At 35.0% G+C, this 25,106-nt stretch overlaps 2 protein-coding genes across 5 annotated transcripts in view; one reads left to right on the plus strand and one right to left on the minus strand.

Moving 5' to 3' along the window:
• The window catches only part of LOC149798990 (gamma-tubulin complex component 3 homolog), a 131,473-nt gene extending 125,174 nt beyond the window's left edge, over nucleotides 1–6,299 (plus strand). For both annotated transcript variants that reach the window (XM_089957914.1, XM_089957915.1), the window contains one exon: nucleotides 1,547–6,299. In XM_089957914.1, coding sequence (XP_089814040.1) covers nucleotides 1,547–1,699 — 153 coding nt within the window. In that variant the 3' untranslated portion in view covers nucleotides 1,700–6,299. The remainder of the gene's footprint in view (nucleotides 1–1,546) is intronic.
• Nucleotides 6,300–6,827: 528 nt separating this feature from the next.
• Nucleotides 6,828–25,106, minus strand: part of LOC149798992 (uncharacterized) — a 36,259-nt gene continuing 17,980 nt past the window's right edge. The window contains exons 1-6 of one of the 3 annotated variants that reach the window (XM_089957919.1): nucleotides 23,380–23,784; nucleotides 22,202–22,314; nucleotides 11,673–11,787; nucleotides 11,107–11,235; nucleotides 10,870–10,896; nucleotides 6,828–7,222 (exon numbers count right to left, since the gene is read on the minus strand). In XM_089957919.1, coding sequence (XP_089814045.1) covers nucleotides 7,113–7,222; nucleotides 10,870–10,896; nucleotides 11,107–11,235; nucleotides 11,673–11,787; nucleotides 22,202–22,314; nucleotides 23,380–23,530 — 645 coding nt within the window. In that variant the 5' untranslated portion in view covers nucleotides 23,531–23,784 and the 3' untranslated portion in view covers nucleotides 6,828–7,112. Of the gene's footprint in view, nucleotides 7,223–10,869; nucleotides 10,897–11,106; nucleotides 11,236–11,672; nucleotides 11,788–22,201; nucleotides 22,315–23,379; nucleotides 23,785–25,106 lie in introns of those variants that run through there. The other 2 variants (XM_089957918.1, XM_089957917.1) reach the window with 2 other exon arrangements.

Below are 25,106 nucleotides of genomic sequence, written 5' to 3' on the forward strand. Positions count from 1 at the left end.
AATGTGATATTTATTTTTCTTGTCCTTAAGTTAACTTGACTGCTCCCTGAATTGGAGAGTTCAAATGTAGTAGAATTGCGCAGTTCACTATTGTAACACTTACTCATCCTAAGTATGAATTAAATCCAGAAAACAAAAGACAATTAATAAAGACAAAGAAAAGACTTAATTCACCCCAGGCATTGTGGATTGACTCCAGAGGCAAGGAAATACTGGACTGCTCTTGAAGCACTTTCAGAAGATTCCACATTATGATATTTTTGGCATTGTGTGTTTTTTTATTAAAGAAAAAAAGAATATAAACCACTGAGTTGACTATGTATGTCCTTTATTGCTTCCTTCGAAGAACAAAGGGTTAATTGTAATGGAGATTTACATGACTTCAGAACAACAGTGGCAGTTAGTGACATGTACTTTAATTTGGTTTACAGTCTGTAACATACAACACTACCTGCAAGATATGTGGATTTAAGGAAACTGGTTGCCAGAGTGATTTTTATTTAGAAAAAATCCTTTCTAATTGGTCATGTTTATGAAGCATTAAATAAAGGTCTATGGTATTCATCTCAGTTTATGTGATGCACTTGTTAATAACAGTGATGATTGTTACTTTGCATGCAGATCCTTCCAAGTGGTTTTGTTACAAAGGATTAAATAAAGGTCAGTGGTGTTGATCTCAGTTTTTATGATGCAGTCTTTCAAAGCAGTGTTGAAATGTTACTGTATGGTGATCATTTGCTCATTGGAAAAGAAAATTCCCAATTTCAAGCCCAGCTTTATGTATCTTTTCTTAGACATACAATAAAAGTATACTGTCTTAGACATGCTCGAAAAAACTACTGTCTTTTATGTACTCTGAAACTATACTGTCTCAGACATACTCTATAAAACTATACTGTCTCAGACATACTCTATAAAACTATACTGTCTCAGACATACTCTATGAAAATATACTGTCTCATACTCTATAAAACTATACTGTCTCAACATACTCTATAAAACTATACTGTCTCAGACATACTGTATAAAACTATACTGTCTCAGACATACTCTGTAAAACTATACTGTCTCAGACATACTGTATAAAACTATACTGTCTCAGACATACTCGATAAAACTACTGTCTTTGATGTCTCAGACATACTCTTTAAAACTGTCCTAAACATACTTTATAAAACTTTACCGTTTTTATCAGCTTTATTCTTTTGAGGTTTTTGACAGAATCAAGCATATCACCTTGTAAAAGATCTTTTAAATTAAACTTGTTTTTTATGGAACCAATTTTCTTTTGTTTGAATTCTACTTGTACATGTATGACTTTAAAACACTAAGGTATTTTGTTTTTCAAGATGAATTGGATAGATTCAAAGTTCCCAGATTTAAAAAACTCACTGAAAAAATCATGAATGACTAATATTTCCTTCAGATCAAAGTAAACAACAAAAAATGTATTGTGTCCTATTTTTTGTGAGCAGAATCTTAAGTTCGCTTGCATATGTTTATAACTTTGTTCAGATGTAAACATTTTTCCTCCTTTTATTTCTAGGATATGGTACAGCAGTTTCTGGCCATGGTCACGAGTCATGATGATGTTAGTCTTCGATTCCTCAGTTTTCGACTGGATTTCAATGAACACTACAAGGCCTCTGATCCAAAATATCGCAGTCCTCTTACTACCAGAGTAAAGAAGCTCACATGATGTTGATCCAGAATATTGCAGTCCCCTTACTACCAGAGTAAAGAAGCTCACATGATGTTGATCCAAAATATTGCAGTCCCCTTACTACCAGAGTAAAGAAGCTCACATGATGTTGATCCAAAATATTGCAGTCCCCTTACTACCAGAGTGAAGAAGCTCACATGATGTTGATCCAAAATATTGCAGTCCCCTTACTACCAGAGTAAAGAAGCTCAAATGATGTTGATCCAAAATATTGCAGTCCCCTTACTACCAGAGTAAAGAAGCTCACATGATGTTGATCCAAAATATTGCAGTCCCCTTACTACCAGAGTAAAGAAGCTCACATGATGTTGATCCAAAATATTGCAGTCCCCTTACTACCAGAGTGAAGAAGCTCACATGATGTTGATCCAAAATATTGCAGTCCCCTTACTACCAGAGTGAAGAAGCTCACATGATGTTGATCTTCTGTCTGATCAGAATGGTCTGCATAAGTGCCAGAATGACACAAATCAAATTTGACTTTCACCGACAATCTAGATCTTAAGGCATTAGTGTGGGTGGGGGTGTCAGAAAATCATATATGTGATATTACACCATTAATTAGCATGATCTATAATAATGCCAAGTATTTTCTTTTAATATACCATTGAGTTTAATGGTATGAAGAGCAAATGGAGAATTGAAAATACAGTTGTAATAAAAATCACTTATTTCATACAATGCAGTTCAACTTTTTTTAGTTGATATTTTAATGCTCAGAATTCATTTATTTTTAGTGTATCAGTGTACATATATATATATATATATATATATATATATATATATATATATATATATATATATAAATTGGGGGAAAAAAAACTCTATAAAATCAGAAAAAAAGAACTTATTTAAAAAAATGATTGCATATACACATATAAATTTGTTTGATTTGTATATTGTTGAGTCAGCATAAACATTAAAGTTCAGTGTTATATTTCTGAGGTTTACTAAGTGCACATGCCCCTTTTTAGTCAAAACACATACAGTTGTTATTAGTACACTTGCTTGCTTCTGGCATGCCAAATGGATGTGAAGCAGCTGCTAAAACTCTGTTAGAACCTCATAGTTTTCTTGGAACTAGCTACCTTACACTGCAGCTTTGAGAAATTAAAAAAAAAATGCAAATGGTAGTTAACTCTAATGCATGTACATATGCATGATGGAAGTATAGATTTTTTGCATATTTTTTTGGTGCACTTATGATGAGCTTAAACTTCGTGAAATTTACCCAAGTAATTTTGTTTGCACACAATATATTACATCGAATGCAGTAGATACAATGTAAGTAAATTATAGCTGGGTTTGTAGGGGAAACCCTGCTTGTTGTAGATACACATGTAAATATCTACTTGTATTTATGTATGATGTGCAGTTTTTGTATGCATGGGAAACTTGTCATACAGAATCTTTGGCTTGAATAGTTTTATCGCAATATTTTGAATATATTTCAAGAAGTTGTACATTTGGATACCTCTTGAATATGTTAATTTTATTTCAGGAGTGCTGTTTAAATCTAATAGTGATTTTGAAATTATTACCATTTTTTTTTGTTACGAAAAATTAAAGAGCTTTTGATAGTGCCTAAACTGATGATGTTGGAAATGTTTTAATGACAATGATTATTAGCATTTCTATTGGTAAAGTGCTAAATATTGGGTTTATTTTAATTTGTAGAGTTATCTCCCATTAATCAAATAGACGTTAAATTGCCACTCTTAATTCAGTGAAATCACTATTTGTTGTAAATGCTGAGAGACCAGCACTGAAGAATACATTGTATAAAAGACAGGAAATAATACATGATTAATAATTCAGACCAGTATTAGTTCTTTGCAGTATCAGATAATTATTAAATTTGTTTCTCAGTGGATTTCTAATTGAATTTTTACATTACATTCTTACAAAAGTGTGAATTCACAATTTTTGTCTTTTCATCCCCTTATTTTCTTATTTTGTTTAAGTATTTAACTGAGCGACCACGCTGGTGGCCTAGTGGTTAGAGTGTCCATCTAGGATGCCGGAGGTCGTGGGTTCGTTCCCTGGCTGAGTCATACCAAAAGACTTACAAAAATGGCGCTCAGCATTAAGAAGTTAGTGTTAGGACTGGTCGGCCTAGTGTCAGGATAATGTGACTGGGTGGTACATCATGCTACATGTCTGCGGCATGATACCTCAGTGCTAGACATCACTGTAAACTGTCACACTGCAGACACAGTAGCGATATGACTGAAAAATTGTTAAAGTTACGTTAAAAATCTAAATCACACACACACACACATTTAACTGAGCTGTTAGATGCTGTCTTTTGGTAATCACCTATCTGTCCATGCATCTGACTTTATACTTATCATAAACCCTAAAGCTCAGTAACCTCTCAGTCCGTTTTAAATCTCCCCAGCAGCAAATGTATTTAACTGGCATATCACAGGAACCATTTTGCATTTTTCATGCAATTTGATGTATACTTTGTCTCGTAGACCTAGCTGTGCCTTTTTGTGGATTGGTCTCATTTTCTCCATTTTGATTTGAGTTGTGGTCCTTTAAATTTAGTTAGGTATGAGTATTGTCTTATTGTCCTATATCTGAATTTTATGTATTTTGCCTTGTGAGCTCAATTTTCAATGGAATTATGGCCCTTGAAAGTCAACTTCATACTTTAACATGGGATGTTGCATGTAATCGTCTTAGTTCAATAGCCATGCAAAATATTCCAATGCAGTATGGTATGAACATGCCCTAATAGATGTTTACCTTTTTGGAGCTTAGTCTCAGGTTCTCAATTTTGAACAGAGTTGTGCCACTTGATAAGCATATTCAACTCTTCACATGTAAGCTTGGTATGTTATTTGCAAGAATGTTAATTGAAATCCGCATAGATTAAAACTATTCAACTTATTCTGGTGAAATTGTCTTTTTCACCTAGTTGTGTTTTATGGTTTTTGTCTAGTCTGCACCATTTTGCAGTTGTGGGCATTGTTGATCAGCTTCATATCATTTCATTGGATGTTGCTGTAATAACCACAGTACAAGAACCATTAAACATATTCTTGTGGATGTGATCATTGTTTTCTAGACCCATGTGTCTCTCCATTTTCGACAGAGATATGGTTCATATCAATAAACTTCAGATCCTTATCTTTACATGGGATGTTGCTTGCATTATTTTGTAGGGACCTTGAATGAGTTATATTTCAGACATTTCATGTCATTATTTACATGAGCTGTGGCCCTTGCATGCCCGTCATCTCCAAACTTTGGTTTTCTAACAGAGGTTCCTCTTTTTAAGTCCATTTGGAACAAATTGTGTTGAGATGGGCCCATACTGATGCATCTGTCAATAATTACTTTGGGGTTTTGGGGGTTTTTTTTCCTTTGTTATACTTGTATGCATGTTTAGATGGATAAAAGTAAAGATTTTCCTTTATTAGGTCACATAATACATTAACCTTGAAAGTGAAGGGTTTTCATTATTAAACCAGCTAGAGCATAGTGCTTCATTGTTTAGTCCAATACAGTTTCAAATAGTATAGCAAATTGCTCCAGCATGGTATAACTTTTGATGTTGTTTATGTGCTACAAACAAGCAGAGCAATTCAGGCAAGGCAGATACGTATAACCCAGATTTTTCTTTTGCATTAACCATATTTATTTGACTGCAGGTCAGTCTATGGTACATTATTTACAGTCTTTTTTTTTCACGTTCTAATAATAAATCTTTCAAAATTATGTTTATTTTATTCACAGAGTAACTATATTTGTCAGACAAAATTGTGCAGTAATCACTGATTATGTTTTGTGATGTCTTGGAAAGTAAAAAGAATAGTGCATTTATTTTTTTTCTCCACTAAGGTTTACATTCTTTATAATATAGTTTTTTGCTGCAATAGGATTTGTTTTTTACAGTTTAGAAGCTGTGGTTTGGGATACTTATGCATTTTATTACAGAAGCATTACTTTCACAATACAAGATAGAAAAGAATCTCAAATAAATCAGGGAGTCATGGTAACTCGTTTGGTACAATGTCAGACTAATAATACAAAGGTCTTGGTATCAGTACCAACCCAGGTCAGCCTGTGTTGACTGCCATGATGTGTCCATGGGAAAAGCACTTAGCTCCCATTTCTTTGGCATGATAAAGCCAATGATGTTTTGAAAGTGCCATTAAAACCAATTAATTTAAATGGATCTATTGAATTTTATCAGTTTACAGCCAAGAAAAATCTATATATATGAGTGTGAAAGAAAGGAAAGAGTGTATGGAATTTATGAATTTGTTTACTTTCTTTACAAAATCTTCAAGGTTTCATGGTAAATTTCTTAGCAGAAAATGTAAATATAAGCTGGAATCAAAATAATCTTTTTTTTAAAATAAAAATGTTCACATGAGAATAGAATTGGCATAGGTGTTCAAGTGGTATCCGTAATGTATTGAAGAAGTGGAAACTTGAAAAGCAACGAAATGACCATTATGATACATTGTCTATATTTTTGGAGCATGTCATTGTTTTGTGATGTGTATTAATTTTCAGATAATAAGCACATTAATTATTAAGTAAAGATATTTAACCTGGATTACTGTCTTGTCTGTTTTCTTCATGCACCATAGGTACTTCTTTATAAGTCGAATACAACTGCAAACAACATATAACCTGATCTGCCGGTGCATTATGCTTTAGCAAATCTGGGTATGTGAAGTTTGCATTTCAGTTCATCATTTAAGTGAATATATAATGTAAGTTATAGTACACATGTAATAAATTCCCAATACAAAAAAAAACATTTTCGCGCTCTGGAATAGAAGAATAGGAGGCTTTTTTAAGTACTGTAATCTCTCGTTGAAGTTAGATAATGTTTGACAAAGATAATTTAAAGTTCAGATTTTTATTGTTTGACAATGATAATTTAATGTTTTAAAAATAATTACTTTTGGCAACAAAGGATTTTAATACCCTCACATAGGGACCACCAGTAGGTCATGAGTTGTTGTTTTACAAAAGTCTTCATTTACACTGAAAAGAACAATGGGTACCTTGCAACATTTACAATGGATTTATAGGATTGATTATTTACATTGTTTACCTTTGGAGACTAAGAAAGGTATATATGAGAAGCAAATATTTATTGGAAGTAGAGAAAAAGTGCATTATCTCACAAAACTAATTTGATCTTCTGTACATCTTTATTTGTTTATCTCTGTCTTTGTCTGATTGTTATCATTCAATGTTGCAGATACATTTCATTCACTTAAGTCAACATTAGTATTACCAGTGCATTGTGGATCATTAAGGAAAATTGGGTTGATCCTTAGATTTCACAATTATGGACATCTCAATACATTTTCTTGTCCCAGTGAGCTTTATATTGAGTATGCAGTAGTCTGTAGGACTATCTTTCCCTCTGCTTTGTCTTTGTCCGCATATTCCAGGATGGAGTATAGGGGTTGAAATTATTTGGGACATTCGTCACATTTTCCTCCACTACTTCAAATGATGAGACTAGAAGGAGAAGAAAAAGAAACATCATACCATTTATGAAATAATTAAAAGGGACATGTTACTGTAATCCACCTTTTATGAAAGTGTTTGACATTGTATTCACATTGATGCTCATCTTTCATTCCACCTAATGGTGTTATTATTTGTTCATCACTTTCCAAACACTATAATTTGTTTGCCATTAGAGATAAATTGATGATTCATGGCACACTTGTCCATCATTACTTTGTGATGATTTCTTCATCTTCAGGGCCAAAAGTCTATGTTTTAATTTTTGGTTTGTTTCTATTCTGTAACTCAAAAACTAGAATCTATTTTTATGAATTAGAATGAAATTTGGTTCAGTTATTGATCTATTACACTATTTTTGTTATGTATAATATAGTAGGAGTCATATTTTTGTGGTCAAGGTCACAGTGGGGAATACTGACTTCCCTTTCAGCTCAGTCACAGCTGGGATTACTGACTTTCCTTTCAGCTCTGTCACAGCTGGCATTACTGACTTCCCTTTCAGCTGTCACAGCTGGCATTACTGACTTCCCTTTCAGCTCTGTCACAGCTGGCATTACTGACTTCCCTTTCAGCTCTATCATTCTGATGCCCATTAAGATGCAAAGAAACCGGTTCACAAGATAAATGCAAATGTGCCTAGTCTTTCAGGATGAAAAGGGGAAAATTTCTAAAATCTCAAGGAAAACCTTTCCAAATAAAAATAAGGACTTATCTTAACAATATATAAAGGTAAAAGATGACCAAAAAAATATCTACAAAAGAACAAAATGTTTAAAAGTGTAAAATTCTTAAACCATAGGGTCAATTTTTTATATATAAACTACATTCTTTTAGAAGGGCAAACAGTTTTGCAGGCAGGACATCATACAAAAAAGTTAGCTTTGACTTTCTAAAAGATGGCAGTTATATTTTTGATTTTGTTATTTTAAGCTTTTACTTTTTTGTTATTTTTGCTTTATTTTAAATACATTTTACAGAACTTTGGCATCTTTTATATTTTATCTTGTACGAGAAAGTGTTAATTTTAATTCTTCTGCAGGATTGTCTTCATGAAGATTTCAGCATTTTTAAACATATTTTTCATCTTTTTAAGATCTTTGTTTTTTTTATCTTTGATGATTGATGTTTTACATTTATTTGTAAAGGTTTATTATTCTAACTTGTTTCTCCCCAGTTTCTCACTTTTCATTTAGAACTATACATGTATGCTTAATTGACACTTTATTGGCAGGATTATGCTAACATGCCATTAAACCATATACATACATACAGTTTAAGTGTTCCAGCCAAGAATTTCTTACAGAGGGGATGGAAATAGGGGCAGTTTTCTGAAGGAAGGGTCACTTTTCGGAATAGATAGCATTTTTCCCAGTAAAAAGATAGAATGAATAAAATCATACATTTAATAAGGTGTTTTAGTGATCTGGAGAGAGGCAGGCGGGGACAACTCATGTAGGTGGTGGGGAGAGACTGGTACGCTGCTGAAGATGGGAGGGCATTTAAGGCAGATGGTGGGTGGGTGAGAATGCTTGACTTTTGGTCTTGCTGGATCAGTGTACATACATACATACACACACACACAAACATACACACAGACATCCATACATATGTATGTACATATGCACAAACATACATTCGTACTTAAATACATACATGCATCCATACATACAGACATGCATGCACACACACATACATACATACATAAACTCCCATCTATGCTTTTCGCCATTCTGACAAGCATGAAACAAAATCTGCTTATTAAGAGGTCTGCATTGCTATAACAATAAAAACTATGGCATCTTTATGTCAAATGAAAAGTACAATTGGAGAGTAAAGACCAATGAAGCAAACGAAGCACCTAAGTTTTGTTAATTGGTTATTTGTGAGTAAAAGATAGCCTATAAATTAAATTTGATATTGTTAGTTGCCATCAGTTTAGTATTTGTTGTTGTTGGGTTTAATGCCATTTTTCAGCACAAGATAGGCTATACATGGCGGCCAGCATAACTGGTAGAGGAAGAACCCTGGAAATTCCCAGGAAGAACCACTAACCCATGAGAAGCTCCTGGCAGGCTTTCTGATGTACCCAGGTTGGCCGAGCCTGAGACTCGAACCCACACAGATGAGGTGAGATAGCAGTGATCTGGAACGATGAGTGCTTTAGACCACGTGGGGCCCCAGTTAAGTATTTAACAATAATTAAATCATTGAAAAGATGCAACACTATAGAGCTAGTTGGACAAAACTTTGCTTATAGAAGTATCTTTAACAGCAGCTACATTGTATACCATAGGATTTTGAAGGTCAAGGTAAACTTGAAAACAAGATGTGTAAAATCCTACTGTCAAAGTTCAATAGTTATGATGTAGATCACTGGCTAGTATCTCACATTCACATATGACAAAATTGAAAATTATTTATATTTAGTCATGATAATCTATCATGCGACTCCAATATATGAGGCAGGGAGATATGAAATAATAAAATTTGCTTGCTTCTTTTTGTCTCCTTGCTTCGTTTTGGGGCATATCCTTTATTTAGTAGCTATTATTGAGACATTTTAATTACTTCTGTGTAAGTATACCCCTTCTGGGAAATGCATTATAAATACAGCTGCAATAATGAAAACTCACGAAGCTTTGTAGTATAAGCATTGAGATTACCAATAGAATACTTTATAATACTTACAACAAATACAAACAACCAGCAGGATGGGTGTAGAATAGACCAAATGTGCGTATACATATGTTGTAAGTGGAACTTAATAGAGGTTTGAGCTGCAGTTATGTGCCACTTGCAACCAGGTTTGAATCCTACCTTAGGATAACTACCATGGTTTATCCTTGGGTAAGGCTTTGTACTCCAATTTGCTTAGCACTAAATAACATAGTTGTGTTGCTGTGCTGTACAAGACAGAATTAAGGAAGCTAAAAGTAATTAAATTTCCAGTACTTTTAAACTTCTGTCAGTAGTCACCCCACGACCATAATCCCACTAACCATGATGTCAGAATAGTCATATTAGGATTTGTTAAATTCTTGACCTCCTTGTGCCAAAACATGTCATAACATTACATGCAAAAATGCAAGATTCCACTTCATACTAAGGGATGTTTGATTAAATATAGCTTCAGAGTTAATATTTGCAGCAAGAAAAGTGAATATTTTGTGAACTTGATAAATGAGCTAAAACTGCATTACATTTCATTTATATAATTTTTTCGGTCTATATATATATATATATATATATATATATATATATATATATATATATATATATATATATATATATATATATATGTATGTATGTATGTATAAGCACAGAGAGAGGTAGAGGAGAGAGAGAATGTTGAACAATGCTTTGATTTTGTCTCTAATGAAATTTTTTCATGAAAAGCATTGTACAATTTTGTTCTTCAATTTCATGTGCTTATTTCAAATTCTTTGGAGATAATTCATGCTCATCATTGTGTCACTGAGAGTGGACACGATTCATGTAAACTATGTATGTATGTATGTATGTATGCATGCATGTATGTATGTATGTAAATATTTTTTTTTTCTGAATCATTATATATTAATAATTAATATAACAGATTCTAACATAAAATTATACGAAAATGTATGCATACTCACATATTTTTCTCCTGTGTGTTCCTGGGTCTGAAAGTAAGAAATATTCACATAAATTTGAAGTTTTCAGTTGGTCTGCAGAATATGTATTTGGAACAAGTATTGAGTGACTTTCATGAACTGAACATTTAATGAGAATTTTATCAATGAACTGGACAAGTATTAAGATAACTTTGTGAATTGCATTGTCATTTAACATGTGTGTGTGTGTGAGAGAGAGAGAGAGCGAGACAGACCTACCAACTATCTTGCTTATTAGTTGTCGTTTCCTTGTTTCGCATGCTCGGTCACAAAATCGGCTCCCAGGATAAATGAGTTGTCTTGTGCAGTACTCACAAACAAACGGGTATTTTGACTGATGCTTAAGAACTGTGAATGGTATCGTATTTTTGAACAAGCAGATCATTCCATGTTTTTAGTTAGGTAATATCTAAACAAATGTATATTTCAAGTTATTAGTTACCTAATATGATTGAAATGTATCAGTGATGTAATATGATCTAAACAAGTGTATCATTCAAAGCTATCAGTGATATTATATGATTTAAACAAATGTATCATTCAAAGATATCATTAATATAAAATTATTTAAACAAGTGTATCATTCAAAGATATCATTGATGTAAAATGATTTAAACAAATGTATCATTCAAAGATATAATTGATGTAACATGATTTAAACAAATGTATCATTCAGAGATATCATTGATGTAAAATGATTTAAATATTAAGATATATGAGATATCTCAGTAAATGATGGATGCATGCATGTATGTATTTATGTTTGAATGTAGGTATATATCCACCTATTGTGTTCGTTTGTAACTCTGTTGGCGTTTTTGTCGCCAAACCTGAATCGGCTGTCACGGGTGTGTTGGATCTGAGAGTCTTTGTGACTTCTGTGTTGATTTGTTTATCGTCCTGTAATAGAATATACACACATTAACTCACCTGACTATTCGCAGGGCCATCTTCATTTGGTCCTGTATATACACACAAAAGATCTTAGACAAATGAAATTTGGCTGGCGTTATTGTATACACATAGATGAACTGACAGATTTCACTGGTCAACAGTGAAATCATTACTGACTTGAAAAGGCCCTAATCTGTAGTATTTTGGTGTGCCGAACACGAATATAACCGTGACAAATTTGTATTGGCTCTCGTTTTGAAGATATTCATATACCTCATTTTCTATGTTTCACTGTGTAAATTTCTCCAGTAGGACTGCAGCAACATCCGGAATAATGATGTAACATTGCATAATACCATCATGCTCACATCATCCACAGTTGATTGCATCATTTTCTGATGCAATGCAATACTAATGCCATGCGGCTGCTGAAGTAAGTTGACGTCAGCAGTGTACTATACATGTGTAGGCCTATTATACTAATGCCAGGCGGCTGCTGAAGCTGACGTAAGCAGTGTACTATATAAAGCCCAATCAGATAGGTTCAGCATTTAAAATATTTTAGACGTTGTGCGAGACAGTTCAAGCTACTGTTACATAAAACTTATTATTTTATCCATTTACGTACAATAAAGAACAGTAATGCCTCGAAAGTGTGTTAATACCGCGGACAATTTTTGCTATATTTGTGGGGAAGTGACATTTGCCAACCAGAAGAAAAGTATCAATTCTCAAGTGAAGAAGGCATATCATCTTTACTTCGGATGCAAGGTTGGTGACCAAGACAAGCCTTGGGCTCCGCATATATGCTGTGCTACATGTACAACACAGCTTTCACAGTGGTTGAATTGCAAAAGGTCATCAATGCCGTTTGCAGTCCCAATGGTGTGGAGAGAGCCAAGCAACCACCTAAATGACTGTTACTTCTGCTTGGTTCCTCCTCTTTCCGGCGGAATAACGAAGCGAAAGAAGTCGAGAATAGTCTACCCAAACATTCCGTCTGCATTGAGACCAGTTCCACATGGTGAGGGACTTCCTATTCCAGAACCTCCAGCAGAATATTCTCTTGATTCATCTGACGAAGACAAAGGTGAGTCGACCTGTTCTTCTCCTGGTCCATCAGCATGCAGTGATCCAGATTTTCACTGTGGTGCATCATCAACCCCACACAGAATAACACAGGAAGAACTAAATGACCTGATTCGTGATTTGGACTTATCAAAGAACAAGGCAGAATTGCTAGGATCAAGACTCCAACAATGGAATCTTCTAGAAGAAGATGTCACAATTACTGCATATCGAAAGCGCCACCAGCAATTGGAGCCTTTCTTCAGAAAGGAAAGTAATCTGATATTCTGTTCCGATATTGAGGGCCTCATGAATGCTTTAAAAATCACTCATGACCCACAAGAATGGAGACTATTTGTGGACTCTTCGAAACTGAGTCTCAAGGCTGTGCTTTTGCACAATGGAAACATTCTTCCATCTATTCCAGTAGCGTATGCTGTCCACATGAAAGAGACATACGATAACTTAAGGCAGCTACTGAATTCCATTGAGTATAACAAGTACAGCTGGCACCTCTGTGGTGATTTGAAGGTAGTTGCCCTTTTAATGGGACTGCAGCAAGGATATACAAAATACATGTGTTTCTTATGCGAGTGGGATAGCCGAGCAAGGGAAATGCACTACATGAGGAAGGAATGGACTCACAGGCAGAATGTAGCCATTGGAGAGAAGAATATCCAACACTCAGCTCTGGTTGAGGCTCAGAAAATCTTGCTACCACCCCTTCACATCAAACTAGGTTTGATGAAGAACTTCGTGAAAGCCATTGACCGGACTTTGCCAGCATTCCGATACCTGCATGAAAAATTCCCTCGACTCAGCGAAGCAAAGATTAAAGAGGGAGTTTTTGTGGGTCCTCAGATTCGAGAGCTTTTCAAAGATGACCGGTTCAACAACTTGCTGGAAGGTGACGCGAAACAAGCATGGAATGCTTTTCGCCTAGTTTCTACAAACTTCCTCGGAAATGTTAGGGCAGAAAACTATAAGGAACTAGTAGAAGACATGTTGATGAAGTATAAGAAACTTGGCTGCAATATGTCTCTAAAGATTCACTTCCTTCATTCCCATTTGGATTTCTTTCCTAGCAACTGTGGTATTGTTAGTGATGAACACGGCGAACGTTTTCATCAAGATATCGCAACAATGGAACAAAGATACCAGGGAAAATGGTCCACTACAATGCTGGCTGACTACTGCTGGACACTCCTCAGAGATGCTCCCGAACAGCTGTACAAGAGACAGGCAAAGAAATCTAAGATGTAGTCAATGACTTGATTTTTTATAGGTAGGCTATTACAGTTGACCTTTTACTATTGGAATGCATTTCGTTATGTAAACATTAATTTCTTGCAGATTACAAAAAAACTAGAGCCAATTTTGCAATTTGACTGTCATATTCGTGTTCAGCACATAAAAATTGATAAGAATTGACTAATTTTATTTCAGTAACATGACTTTTGTAAAAATTTGTTGTCCAGTGTTTTCATACCATTATGACTATATAAAAAAATCTTCTCGTACCTTCTTTAAATTCTTGTTGCGCTTATACAGAAAACACCAACTAAAAGTGGACATAAACGCGGTATCCATGCTTGTATGCATATGTAAATGACCTTGTTAGATTTCCATCACTAGAAAGCATTTCTTATACACCCACCATAACTTGGAGGATGCTATATTATGATCTTGTCAATCCATCTATATGTTACCAATTTAGACTTAACAAATACACTTCAGTTCTCCACCATCTACCGTTAACAAACTTTCTGGATAGATTGCACCTGGGGTAAAGACGGACCATGTCGAGATCTTGGTTAGAAGACTGAAAAGAAAAATGGTTTCCGCACAATAACTCCAGTGAGGTTCACAGCAACTGAAAGAAGAAAATGGTTTTCGTACAAAAGTTTGATTTGTCGACCATGTATCTTCACCAACCAAAGTTTGTGGATGATTTACACGTTGTGTAAAAAAGGAAGCATCATCACGTTGGTGTCAAAAGGACAAGCTCACTGGAACTGCAAGAATGGTTTTTTTGCTTGAATTTTCTTCAAGAGTAACGTCTTTGACAAAACTTCGTGGATAGCTTTCAATTGGAGTAGCACAGAAATATATAGATTTTGTGGTCTAAATGTCAGCGGTCACAACAATTGTAAGTCAGATAGGACAATAATGGTTGTTTCTGCACGTTAAATTTAGTTCAAAACGATGCTTTGACCAAAGGTAATTCAGACCCATTTTCAGTAATCAGGTCAACAATACACTACTGTTGCCTGCTTGGAAACCGTTATAAACAGGTCGTGCTTATCATTGCAGTTCATGGTACTCTTGATTATTTTTGAAAAAGGTTTTGAACTTGTTTTGACGGAGACTTTTCGTTATGAAATTGTTGTTAGGCTATTTAACTAGAGAGTGCTTGACCTAAGTATATGATGTTTGATATGCATGTCATAAGGAGATGATTTAAATTTTTCTTTTTAAAGCTTTATGTTACAATGGATATACGTGTTTTACAATAAGAAATGTTGTCATGTTGTGAATTGCTTCTTCTTTACTACTGGTACTAAAGATATGTCAGCTACAACTTTTGGCGGCACAAAATTTTTCATTTGGAGGCTTCAGTCACTGATAAAATGTTATGAACTTTCACTACTTTTATAAAAAATTAACGTTTAATTTTTAAGAGAAAAAAGATGAATAAGATTCTTTAAAAACTTTCTGTAGGCCATAATAAAGTATGGCTTGCACAGTGTCGATTGTATCGACTTAGATAATATGAGGCAGAGGTATAGATAATTTGAGGCAGAGGTACAGATAATTTGAGGCAAAGAATTGAAGGCAGAGGTATTTTAAGGTGAACCAGATGAAGAAACTTTATTATGATACACTGCAATAGAAAAGCTTGTCATATTTTGAGGGAATGTGAATTATATATCAAATTCTGACCATAGGTTTTGTAGGAGTTTACATGGTACCATTATCTTGTATATTTCTTTTTATAACTTTTACATATTTTTAACAAATTTTCCTTTGATGTTTTATCTTGTATTTTATTTTTGCATTTTTTGAAGGATTTTTTTATATAGTTTTATGCAGTTGTTTAGAATTACAATTTTAAAACTGCACGTTTTATTGGCACAATGTAGCCATTTTTTTATACCTGAGGTGCTCTTTAACGATAATTCATGGCAGCATATGGTTTGTACCCCCCCCCCTTTTTTTTTTTCCTTCTTCTTATGACTCCAATGTGCATGTGTGCAGTAAGCATTTCTGTTACTAAAAACATGACTGCATGTGTAGAGTAAATGAAATGAGAACGACAAAGAGCAAGGAAAGTAAATAATTATAGAGTGATGAACTGGATCCTTGGAATGATCTACAATAGAAAATATTTTCGGAACAACCCCCTGTGTGATTAGTTTTTTAATCTGTTAATCGATATACCTGATTTCTTTTATTTATGTTCACATTATGTGACTTTATGTCTTTATCTTGTCCTTTTTATTGACGGTATCGCCGATAAAAATTCTTAAGATCTCCCAGAACAGAGATTCCAGGCGTTCAGCTTCCAGTTCGGTGCATGATGACGACCTTCTCAAATTGACTGTTTTTTGTACATGTCCATGAAACACTTTTAGGAGAAGCGGTTGTTGTTGCATCAAAATTTTATAAAGACAAGGAGTAAAATAAGTTGACAGAAGACCGGTCACATTTATTTGCTTTTACATACCGTATATGGATATGAGAACATTAAAAAATAACAACAACACCCCCACCCCCAACTCCCAAAAAATTTAATGACTATCAGAGACCTGATGGGGGATATTTTAAAAAAATCAAAATTAAAATGTCTCTATGACATATTTGGATTCGTAAATATTAAAAAAACAAAATAAAAATTCACTAGCCCAACCAGACGTATTACAAGTTATAAAATGTCTGCAAAGATTTACAGCTAAGTACATGTTGCATAACATACAGCAGTAACTGAAAAGTCCTTCTGGTGTGGGTGTATATTACAAAAATTTAGATCGAAAGGTCCGTGCTTCGAAACTCGGTACAGGTTAAAAATGTTTTGTTAGTTAAAAGAATTTGTCAGATAAATCCAGAACACGTCAATTAGTCTAAATCACAAAACATTTAAGATACATCTAGAACAATAAAATCAAGCCTGCGCGATACAATGGACCAGAAAGGAACATTGTCATTAGAAATGAATCACAAAATGTATCAGATAAATCTAGAAAAGGACATTAAGCCTGCCTGATACGATGGGCTATATGATATAGGCCATTAGGTCTCAATCTTATGATGTGTAAGTTAAATCCAGAAACATGTCATTTATCATACGATGTGCAAGTTAAATCCCAAAAAATGTCAGTAGGTCTGAATCACGAGAATATATCGTAGAGACTGTTGAATATGTTTAGCGAAAATTCGTCACAGCTGCAGAAGTGTATGAAACGTTAATGTGCATAGTATAACCTCGGTGAAGCAGAAATATGGACAGTACAAGCATCTAAGCACATTCGAGCAGTGTTTGGTATTTACCTTAAATCAATCTAGTTACTTAAGATTAATCTGCAGTTGATATCAAACACTGGTTGTGTTCAATTATTGACTATTGCAAAAATAGTCTATGAAGAATTGGAACAAAAATGCAAATCCTTTGATGTTTACAGAGGAAGATAAGAAACATTTCAAGTGAGTTAAACCTATATTACAGCTCTGTGTGTGTGTGTGTGTGTGTGTGAGAGAGAGAGAGAGAGATCACGAGGTACGAGACTATGCTCATTTCAAAGACAAGTATGGAAGTAATATTAATTACAAATACCCGACACATGCCATTGTTCATTCATAACTTTACCGATTACGGCAGTCATGTTTTCCTTAAAACATTCGTTAAAATGATCCAGATGGAGATTTAAAAATCAAACCGAACACTGATGAGGAATATATTTTATTTCACAAAGATTTCAATGTTGATGGGTTAAGTAATGAATAAAAAGAAATAAGTGTTAAAATGACAATCGGGCTGTAAAGGTCTCGTAGACTACCTTAGGTTGGGATGGGTGCTCCCAGTATTATCTTTAATTATTACAGAAGACCCACCTGGCTCGTTTTCGTTAGAAATTGAAGTAGTGATGGAGATGCAAAGCTCCGAGCCCCCAGTCAGCGATGCCGACAGTTAAATTACTGAATACACAAAAGGTGAAATTCAAATAAACAACACATTTAATGCCATTCAATTACAGATAGTCTTCCTCAAATGAAATTCAATATTCAAAACCCTATCACTCGTCTTTCACTCGACCAAGTGACGGCCTATTTCATCATCTGACTTAGTGTGCTAGATTTTCCTCCTGTCCTGTGTTTCTACTCATCTGTAGAATTTCTTGACTGGTACCCAGTACCCCTTCAGTCCAACAGCCACGTCCTTCACCCTTCCACATCCTCCACTTTCGTTCTCTCCTTTTCTTGTCTCCCAGAGACTCTGGACCAACTGTACCAGGGTATTTCCCTTCTCTGTCTCTTACAGCAGCTCCTCCGGTCCCTAAAAGCTTCCTTTCCGAAGCGCCTTTATAATTCCCAAGCTTATAACTTCCTTATGTAATTCCCGCAAGATGGTTTAACGACTACTGACGTTTAGTTTCAAGACACTAGATTTAAACTTGCGATTCCAATGGTGGCCACGCCTTGCTCAATTCCGAGTGGATGTCGATTCACCCATGGTCTACATAATTAGCAATCATTGCCCCCTCCCCTGCAGTCTGTCAAGGGTGGATTTATGACCCCCACTTGATGTTCCTTTGAGCCCAACACCGGTAATTCATGCCACTTACCTGTGAATCGCACGCAGCCAAATAAGGCGCCAGTAACAAGTTTCTATGGCCATGTTATAAACAACTGGCTTCCCACCCGTCCTTTTGATGTCGTCTTACACTATCGTAACATAAGCCGGCCGGCCAGCTGTGTACACATCGCTTTGACACTCATTGTTCGCAAGGCAGACACTCGCAACATTTATGAAGCGAATAATTAGCCTCAGGGTCTAGCATATACATGTTGCAATCTGGCTATTGTTCCTCACTTATAACGTGACACGGGCATACTGACTGCTTTCGATTATCTACATCAATATACCGATAGTCTTGAAAGCTTTAATGAATCAATTAAACCACATAATAAAATTGTGCACTCATCACTTACGTATATTAAATGACGAACACCACTATGTTTCTAATGTCATGTAACCTTCAAGCAACATGATTATTATGTCAAAAGGATACCGTGATGCTAATTGTTTTGATGAGTTTAGGAATGTCAGTATTAATGATTTAAACTCGATCTTGATAATTTTTTCAGTGTTCCTGGATTAGAACTTGAGCTTTTAGTCTATATTTTAGTCTCGGTGATCAAGATTGGAGTTGAAGAAGATCATGAAAATATATAGATAAAGATGGCAAGAACAAATTATACTGAATCTGAAATATTAGGTTAAATATAATTCATTGTTTATCAGGGTCATACAAACCTCCATGATTTGGTCATAAGCCAGTAAAAGACACTGAACTAAATTAAGACGTTTGGAACAAAGATAGCAGGTGATTTTGAAAAAAAGACTTCAAATCATTGAACAACACTGTGTTTAGTGAACAGATTGAGAATCTCGGAATGAGAACCATTGTTCAGTATGTGCAGTTGATTTGTTGATTTCCTAGGGTAACAATTAGTAATGATGGCTTGGTGTTCTTTTTAAAGTGCATGAAAATCAAATGAACCAAATTAATTTATGATGTATTTACAGGGTTTGATTTAATAAATAAAAAAATAGATAATGCACGAATTTGTCAGGCTCATAAAACAAATAACGAGATAAAATCAGACCGTTAATTACTGATACAGATGCACTGTGTATAGTATCAATTCTGAGACCGTTAATTATTGATATATGTGCACTGTACATAGTACATGTATAGTTGTCGAGACTTAATTATTGATACATGTGCACTGTATACAGTATATGTACAGTTGTCGAGACTGTTAATTATTGATACATGTGCACTGTATACAGTATATGTACAGTTGTCGAGACTGTTAATTATTGATACATGTGCACTGCGACCTACGTTTCACATTTTGCTGGTTTGTATTACGTTTTTGCGTTAGCACATGAGCAAACGTGTTTTGCGTGCTATGTACGTACTGACCCATCTTGAAGCATGCATGCTGGTAAGGGGACGGATCGGAACGAGTGTTCCCTTAATGTGTGAGTAGGTCATTATGACCCATACTGACTTTGTGGCTTCACTGAAATGATTATAGTTTTTGTTTGATGTTCGATGATTATTTGCTTATCTGTTCGTAGCACGTCCTTACAAAAAAGCCAGTGATGGACTATATTTCATATTTCACTGGAGAGTAGCTTACGTCTGTCTCATGACAAAATGAACTTTGGCATAATTCTTCAAACCACTGTCGATTGCAATATAAATTTCTATTTTTAGTGGATACATTTTAGCCGATCCTATTGTTAATGTTTTTTTCTCTTTCTGTTCAGTTTGTAACCTTGCTGTAGGAAACGTGCCTTCGGAGTTGAAACCTTTGCTGTAAGCTTCCACAAAATGGAGCCACTCTCCAAACCTTCTCTTTTTTTCCTTAAATTTCTTTTAATCTTACAAACAAACATTTATTTCCCTATATATGCGAGGGAGAGCGTGATGTTGGAGGACTAAAGAAGCGCTTCAAGGACTCACTGCAGGTGTCCTTGAAAAATATGCATATCAACAGTGCTTCATGGGAGACCCTTGCGCATGTCCGTCCCTCCTAGCACAGCAAGATCACATCTGGCGCCCACGCAGCAGAACAGCAGAACACTGCATAGGCGCAGAGAAAACGTGCCCATCGTAATGTCAAAGATGTCAACACCTCTACTTCTACACCAACCCTTGTGTGCTACAAATGCGGAAGAGAATTCCGTGCCCAGATTGGCCTCACCAGTCATCTCCACACACACCGCGTGAGAACAAACATCAGAAGCTGTGCTTGTGATCGACACCGATGGACCATATTAATGTTGCATCAAACCCATTAAAAGTCCAAGGAACAACAAATACAGTAGCTATTCCTGCAACACCAAATCTAGCTGATGTTATTACCATGCCACTCACTGTAACCATGGTAACCTCCACCCAATAGAGAACTCTATGCTTCGTTGCATTTCCCTCTAACACCTCTGTGTGTGTGTGTGTGTGTGTGTGTTTGTGTGTGTGTGTGATTTCGACTTTTAAAGTAGCTTTAACAATTTTTCAGTCATATCGCTACGATGGCTGCAGTGTGGCAGTTTATGGTGATGTCTAGCACTGAGTCATCATGCCGCAGGCATGTAGAATGATGTCCCACCCAGTCTCACACTTCTGCATATATGTGGCTGAATAAATTTCATTGATTAGGTATACAACTTATTCTAGATGCACGACTGCATGATGAACAATTATAAATTTGAGTATTTTTGTTAAAAACATGATGCAGGCAATAGTAGGATATGGGTTTAATGTCGCACGATAAATAGTACGTAAAAAATGTTGTTTTGTATCAGTCGACATGCATATGCATGTGAAAACAATTATAAGGTTGATTTTAGCCTTGTACATTCATTGGTGAAGTTAACAAAGCATTTATCAGAATCAGAAACGAGCAAAATTTCAATTAAATCTCATCTGTCCGCTTCAGACATTTCCATATAAAAGACACCCATTCATGAAAGACTACATATTTAAACCAATTTATTAATTTTAGTTAATATCTACTATATGCAGATAAAGGACAACTGACCACAAATGATAAACTTGCGTGGTTCATCAAGCATTCTTTATGCGCGTAATTTATATAATGCATTTAATAGATTTTAATTATGCGATAAACATGTTTGGAGAATACTGCAATTCAAAATGCATAATATCATTTTATTTGTAACTAAAACTGATATGACTGTCTCTTTTGGTAGTATTTGACAAGGATCTGTATTTGTAACTAAAATCGATAGGACTGTCTCTTTTGGTAGTATTTGACAATAATCTGTATTTGTAACTAAAATCGATAGGACTGTCTCTTTTGGTAGTATATGACAAGAATCTGTATTTATAACTAAAATCGATAGGACTGTCTCTTTTGGTAGTATGTGATAAGAATCTGTATTTGTAACTAAAATCGATAGTATTGTCTCTTTTGGTAGTATTTGACAAGGATCTGTAATAACCGGGCTAGGATGTTATTACATGCTTTGATAGTTTTTTTTATAGTATTTTTTGTCTGTTAGAAAGACAGAAAGAAAGGAAGAATATACAAGAATTACCCGGAGAGTTATCAATCGTCTACGGCGGGTCCGGGTAAACTTTGCATGGCAAGCGATGCTACAGAAGCTGGCTCCGAAGCCAACAAATCTCCTGCACCATTTGCATAGTAATTCTGTGACCAGAAAAAATAGGGTGTGTGAAAGAGATGTTTATGAAATTTTCAAAAGGTGTGTCTGTAAAAGAGATTTATAAGATCTTCCAAAGGAAGCTTGTAAGAGAGATATTTATGAAATTTTCACAAGTTAGTGTGTGTAAGAGATATTTATGAAGAGTTCCAAACGAAGTGTGTGTAAGAGAGACATTTATGAAATGTTCAAGGGAAGTGTGTGTAAGATACATATTTACGAAATGTTCAAAGGGAAATTCATTACCATGCGTACCTGCAAATTTTTGGAAATAAAATGGACGATACTATTTCTGTTGCCATACTTAAGTGACTTAGATCCAGGAAATAGTTGCCTTCTCTAGTGTTTAATCACTTACATGCTGACTTAAGATAACGGAATCGTTTACCATACTTTTGTAAGTAGGCAGGTAGGTAGGTAAGTGGCTTAATAGTTAAATAGTTGGGTGTGCATGTCGTTTATTGGTAGGTACCATACCAACATGCATGTTATATATATATATATATATATATATATATATATATATATATATATATATATATATATATATATATATATATATATATATATTGCTGTTGCTGTTGGTGTGGGGTTTAACGCCTTTTTGCAGCACATGATAGGCTATACATGGCGGCCAGTATTAATGGTGGAGGAAGAACCAGAGAAAACCCCGGAAAGAACCACCGACCCACGAGAAGCTACTGGCAAGCTTTCTCACATACCCACATTGGCTGAATCTTAGACTCGAACCGCCACAGACAGAGGTGAGATGGCAGTGATCCGTAACGAAGAGCGCTTTAGACCATTCGGCCACTCGGGGCCCATATACATACATACATATATATATATATATATATATATATATATATATATATATATATATATATATATATATATATATAAACACACGCACAACATGAACGCATGTATATATGTCATTTACTTGTCTGTCTATAGTATACATGTGTACGCATGAATGTATGTATTTTTGCGTATATTTGTTTATAGTTAAATAAATCGAAGTGTTTCATCAGCAGATACAAATACATTACCTAGAGGTGAAGATTTCATGGATCCGTACGCAAAAACTTTATCCTCAAATATTTTTTGATTTGCTCGTAGTTCGTCAACCTTTTTGATTCTTCTAGGCATCAAACCTCCGTTAAATAATCGTGTCCTGGATGTAAGCAGTGTGTCAGACATTACGAAAACGTAGACTAGAAATCAATGTACACTTATGTACGAGCTGTTAAACAGGTTGTATAGCACATTCGTATAACACATTGACTTGTGAAATCAAATCGTTTTGGTCCATTTAAGGCATTGTTTGGTAGTTATATTTTGTGTTTTGCAGAAATTGATATGTAGTGGACTTCTAAGTTTTAACCAGTATGTGGGTGCTACCATTTTTAGTATATGTAGAGAATAGTTTCCAAATTGCAGAATCTGCATTATTTGACATCTTGACACCTCTTCTGTCTGAATGCTTTCTTAAAAGCTACTCTGTCCAATCTTATATTAACACATCTCCCGTCTTAATGCTATCTTAACAACTACTCTGTCTAATGCTATCTTCAACATCTTCCGTCTTAATGCCATCTTAACAACTACTCTGTCTAATGCTATCTTAACACCGCTTCCGTCTTAATGTTATCTTAATACCTCTTCCGTCTTAATGCTATCTTAACACCTCTTCCGTCTTAATAATCTCATATTTGCAAGGAAAAATGCCCTTCATATTCTTTCCGCCGCCATTTAAGTGTTAGATACATATGCAACTGTGTCATCGACATAAAAAACGCAACTCATTTTTATTTACTTTTTAATGAAGTAGAAAATTCTTGCTTGAGCTTGATAAAATTAATAAAAGGAGCTATATAAGCATCGACTGACTCGTCCAGCATCAATGGTTTTATATCAAAGGTTAACATTCTGCGGTTAATACTATTACAAAAACAAACATACTACCACCCATGATGTAAAAATGAGCACAAAAATCAACTTTGTCAACAACTAACTACAAGTACTGCCACAAATTTTACGGCAACAACAGCAACAACAAAAAATAAAAACAACAGCAACAATAAAAACAACAACAAACTTACTACGACAACTATGACTCCTACAAATAACAAGATATAGATGTAGTAGTCGCAGTAGTAATACACGTCCTCCTAAACTCCTATTTTTAGTAATCACAAAGTTTATAAATTATTTAAAACTGAAGATGATATGGCAAAAAAGACATATATTCATTTATAAATTACAGTACAAGGACAAGACACGTGAAAATTTGATGTGTGCTGAATTAATTCAGAAAATGATTTCTGATTTCGGAATCGGTGAGAATTTCGTTGACGATAAAGACATAAATAAGGAATATCTTCAGTAAAAGTAGATTGATATAGGTTGAAAATCTACCCATTACGGCATCATAGTACACTTATTGAGGTGTGTTTTCCCCATTAGTACCCCTTTCCTTTCCAGATGACTGGCTGGCAAAAGGGAAAGGTTAACAGAGTATTTACAGGGAAGTCATATTCATTACATATTTTCTATAGCAAGTAAAAGTAGGGTTGGCAGGGTGGTAAGTAAGTTGTTGTTGTTCTAGGGTTTAACGCCATTTTTCAGCACAAGATAGGCTATACATGGCGGCCAGTATAACTGGTGGAGGAAGAACCCTGGAAAACCCAGGGAAGAACCACCGACACACGAGAAGCTACTGGCAGGCTTTCCCACGTACCCACGCTAGCCGAGCCTTGGACTCGAACACACGCAG

The sequence above is a fragment of the Sinohyriopsis cumingii genome, chromosome 5 (assembly GCF_028554795.1).
Source record: "Sinohyriopsis cumingii isolate HCF-2022 chromosome 5, ASM2855479v2, whole genome shotgun sequence".
NCBI classification, from domain to species: Eukaryota; Metazoa; Mollusca; class Bivalvia; order Unionida; family Unionidae; genus Sinohyriopsis; species Sinohyriopsis cumingii.